Here is a 3,863-nt window from a genome sequence, read left to right as displayed (position 1 = left end):
AGACTAGCGTGTCTCGGGAGACATATCTGTGTTCTGCAGCTCCACACCGAGGTTCAGGGTGCCTGCAGCTCCACCTGTTTTGCTGATTAGCTGAAGCACAAACTCTGATTTTTCTTCTTTTTTTGATTCAGGGAAATGAAACTTGAAGTTTTCTCCGCGCACCACTTTGCCCAGAAGCCACTGGAGCTCTGCATGGAGCCAGACGGGGGAATTCCCTCTCCTCTGTCCGGGGATGAGCTCGGCTCAGACGGAGACTGCGTGGCCAACAGCCCGGCACCTGTCACTCAAGGCAGCGAGAGCGGCAAAGGGAAGCCGTACACCCGCAGACCAAAGCCTCCTTACTCCTACATTGCCCTCATCGCAATGGCCATCCGGGAGTCCAGCAGCGGCCGTCTGACTTTGGCAGAGATCAACGACTACCTGATGAAGAAGTTCCCGTTTTTCCGAGGCAGTTACACCGGCTGGAGGAACTCCGTGCGTCACAACTTGTCACTCAACGACTGCTTCCTTAAAGTGCTCCGGGACCCGTCCAGGCCCTGGGGGAAGGACAACTACTGGATGCTGAACCCGCACAGCGAGTACACCTTCGCTGATGGGGTCTTCCGGCGCAGAAGGAAGCGCATCGCCAAGAGGGGCCCCAAGGAGCAGGAGAGCCCGGACATGCTGAGCGAGGACACCCGGCTCCCGGCCGCGGAGGAGAGAGTGGGGGCCAAGTTCACCAGCTCCTTCGCCATTGACAGCATCCTCAGCACGCCGTTCAAAAGGAGAGAGGAGCACCACCCTGACACACAGAAGCCCACCCCACAGATGTACTGGCCCTCTGGGGCCCACACGTTGCCATACGCTTTGAACTATCCGGTGCATCATCCATATCTGTCTGAGGCGGCGTACAGCAGCACAGAGCCCGGCAGGGATCCCTACCTGCATGCGACGGCAGTGGGCAGGGTCGCACCTGAAGCAGCCTTCAAGGTGCCCAGCAGAGCCCGAGGCTTCCACATAGACTCCCTGCTGTCATAAAAAAATATATATACAAAAACAGACTGCACCTAGATGGACGTTCTCTGCCTCCAGCGCTTCACTTATTTAACTGTGCGGGACTCATAGTGACCAAACTACTGTAGTGTCGAAAGCAAACGCTTGTGTTGTCAAAACAGATCTAACTGTGTGTGGTGACAAACTAAAAATAGTGTCATCAGCTTGTTCCTTTCTGCGTGTGTGAATGTGTGTGTGTGTGTGTGTGTGTGTGTGCGTGTGTGTGTGAGTGTATGCGCGCGCGCGCTACTTATGTTTGTCTTTATGTATCCACGGTTCCTTGGTCATTTCTTTTGTTTCTTAAAATATAAATCTGTCACTTTATTTATATATATATTTTTTTTTGTTTCTTTGTTTTGTATGAACTGCTGTAATGTATAATATGTATAATATATTAAATATTGACGAAGCTGCATTGCATTTATGCGGCACCACAAGAAAAGGCATGGAAACATGAAATGGTTTTCCTAAGACTGATTGATTGGATGGTTGGTTGGTTGATTAATTGATTGATAGATAGATGCATGCTTGGTATTTTTGTGAATAAAAACGTGACAAAAATGGGATGATGCTGTTTGGTGACTTTTTCATTTTAAAAAATCAAAGGAAGAAATACTGGGGAATACTGAAATACAAACAGGTGCACATGAGGTAGGGAGGAAAACACCTGCTGCAGAATCACATCATGTAGAGCTTTAATGATGCTGGAAATCCAGCTTCATGTCATTGAGTACTTTTAAATGTTACGCAAAATTTAGTGTTTTCTAAGAGAAAGGGAAAACTGTGGGGGAAAAACACATATAATCACGAGGACATTAAATATTGAATCAAAGAGTGAATATTACATAGAGACTGTTTAAATATTAGATTGCTCTGTTATTATATAAAGTCTGCACAGCGCACATTGAGGCCAGAATGCAACAGAAATATGTCTGCGCTGTTTATTACAAAGAAATAAAAAATAAAATAGATGTTTGTTATTCTGCCCGACGCATTTGAAACAAACAACATTTTTGGCTTTCAGGGCCATAACAAATTATTTGTCTCAGACAAAAAGTCTACAACCTTCAAAGAAATAGCTTAAACATGAGGACTGCATGAGGATCCTTTAATTAAATTATTACTGCTGTTGTTATCATTTCGTCATGATAGAACATAATTTAAGCGTTAATTATAATGTGATCAAATTACAGTTGATTTACCCCGAAATAAATGCTGCAGGCACTGTTGAATGTGTCTTAGTCAGTATAAGTGTTTTTTTGTTTGTTTGTTTTTTTTTTTGGTTTTTTTTGTTTTTTGTTTGTTTGTTTGTTTGTTTTTGTTTTTTCAAATGGGAAAAAAAATCATGTTTATTTGATTCTGCTCAGAAATGTAGAAAACAATCTACATACGTCCCCGAAGCTTGTTAAGAGTTTCTGTCCGGAGGGGCTTCAATTGCTCTCCACGGTCCTGAAACGGACTTCGGACTCCGCAGCCAATAATGGGACATAGAAAAGCAAAACAAACAACATCCAAGTAGTGTGCTTTTAGAAATGACTCAGGATTTGACATATAGAGGGGGAAAAAAAACCCTCTTCGCCACAGCGTATAGGAATGAACACAATTACTAAAGTACGAATCGACTATTCCTGATTGACCCCATGCCGTCATCTGAAAAACAAGTAAGGCCAATTCATATTCACTTACACACAAAATAAAAACTGTCCAAATCATTCAGTGTTTACAATCTTTGTTTTTTGTTGTTTTTCCCCCCCGAACAACAGTAACGACTCTGTTACGTTCTCGGAACCAAAATGAAACAAAATCAAATTAAAATTACGCCCTGAGGACCTTTCATTTAATTATTTAAGACACTATTTTAAAAGAACTGAAAGCATTGGAATTTTAGCAAAAATGAAGAAAAAAATAATTCAATGTGGTATTACTGAGTATTACTAAATAAAATACTAAATAAATCAAAAACGGATTTTTGAAGCATTTATGTTTAAAAATAAACTGGGTTAAATTATCCACTTTGGGGTTGTTCTTATGCTTTTACTGTAAAGCATAAAAGAGGACAGCAAACGTCAATGTGATAAATTACAGAATATCTTTGTTATTCACATAGGCGCTTGAAATACTTAACTTTGATCAACTATCGTGACGTAATATATGTTAAGATACCAACTGATGATTTTTTTCCCTCTAACACAATGTGAACCGTTTGAAGGAGCTGCGAGCTGAACAGATGCGAGCAGGAGGAGGAGAAGGGCGCCAGGTGACAGGTGAGACTATTCTCTGTTTGCAGGGACAATGCTGCAACCTGGAGGTGAAACTCCGGAACAACACACCTGTCTTAGGTGCGGTCACGTGACTGTAGGCGTTCACAGCATCTCTCTCACATTATTGTCGTCTTTTCTTTCTTTTTTTTCTTTTTTTTTTACTGCACTGTTAATGCGCATGCTTCAGATTTTGCATTGCTGCCCCTCCGAGTGGACTGAACACGAGGCCTAATCGGGCTGCAAATGAGAGGCACAGAGGATTGAAACTGAACTATAAGGCAGGCACAATGTTAGGAAGTCCAAACAGTCTGTCACTCCGGCCAGAGTGAACCGTGGCTGACCCCCCACAGTCCCGCGCAGGCAGCTCCAAAGCTCCCGGCACCGCCGCAGGAAGCACAAGCAGAGAGGCAGGACAAAAGCACTGTAGCCAAACAAATATTACACTACTGCCCGCAAGGCAGTCCATGCTGTATTTTGTATTTTGTTTTTTATTATATTTTGTATAAGCATAATAAGGAGAAATTAAGGGAAATATAGCACATGTAAAAAAAAGTACGTTTGCATATATAT

General features: G+C 42.7%; 1 protein-coding gene across 1 annotated transcript; it reads left to right on the top strand.

Annotated features, from left to right (window-relative positions):
* On the top strand, positions 1-1,469 carry foxq1b (forkhead box Q1b). The gene has a single exon (XM_007570974.2). It carries the CDS (start codon positions 136-138, stop codon positions 1,015-1,017), a length of 882 nt encoding a protein of 293 aa, XP_007571036.1. The 5' UTR covers positions 1-135; the 3' UTR covers positions 1,018-1,469.
* Positions 1,470-3,863: the final 2,394 nt, after the last annotated feature.

The sequence above is a fragment of the Poecilia formosa genome, unplaced genomic scaffold, assembly GCF_000485575.1.
Source record: "Poecilia formosa unplaced genomic scaffold, Poecilia_formosa-5.1.2 Scaffold271, whole genome shotgun sequence".
NCBI classification, from domain to species: Eukaryota; Metazoa; Chordata; class Actinopteri; order Cyprinodontiformes; family Poeciliidae; genus Poecilia; species Poecilia formosa.
This window is presented reverse-complemented; position numbering and strand designations above follow the sequence as displayed.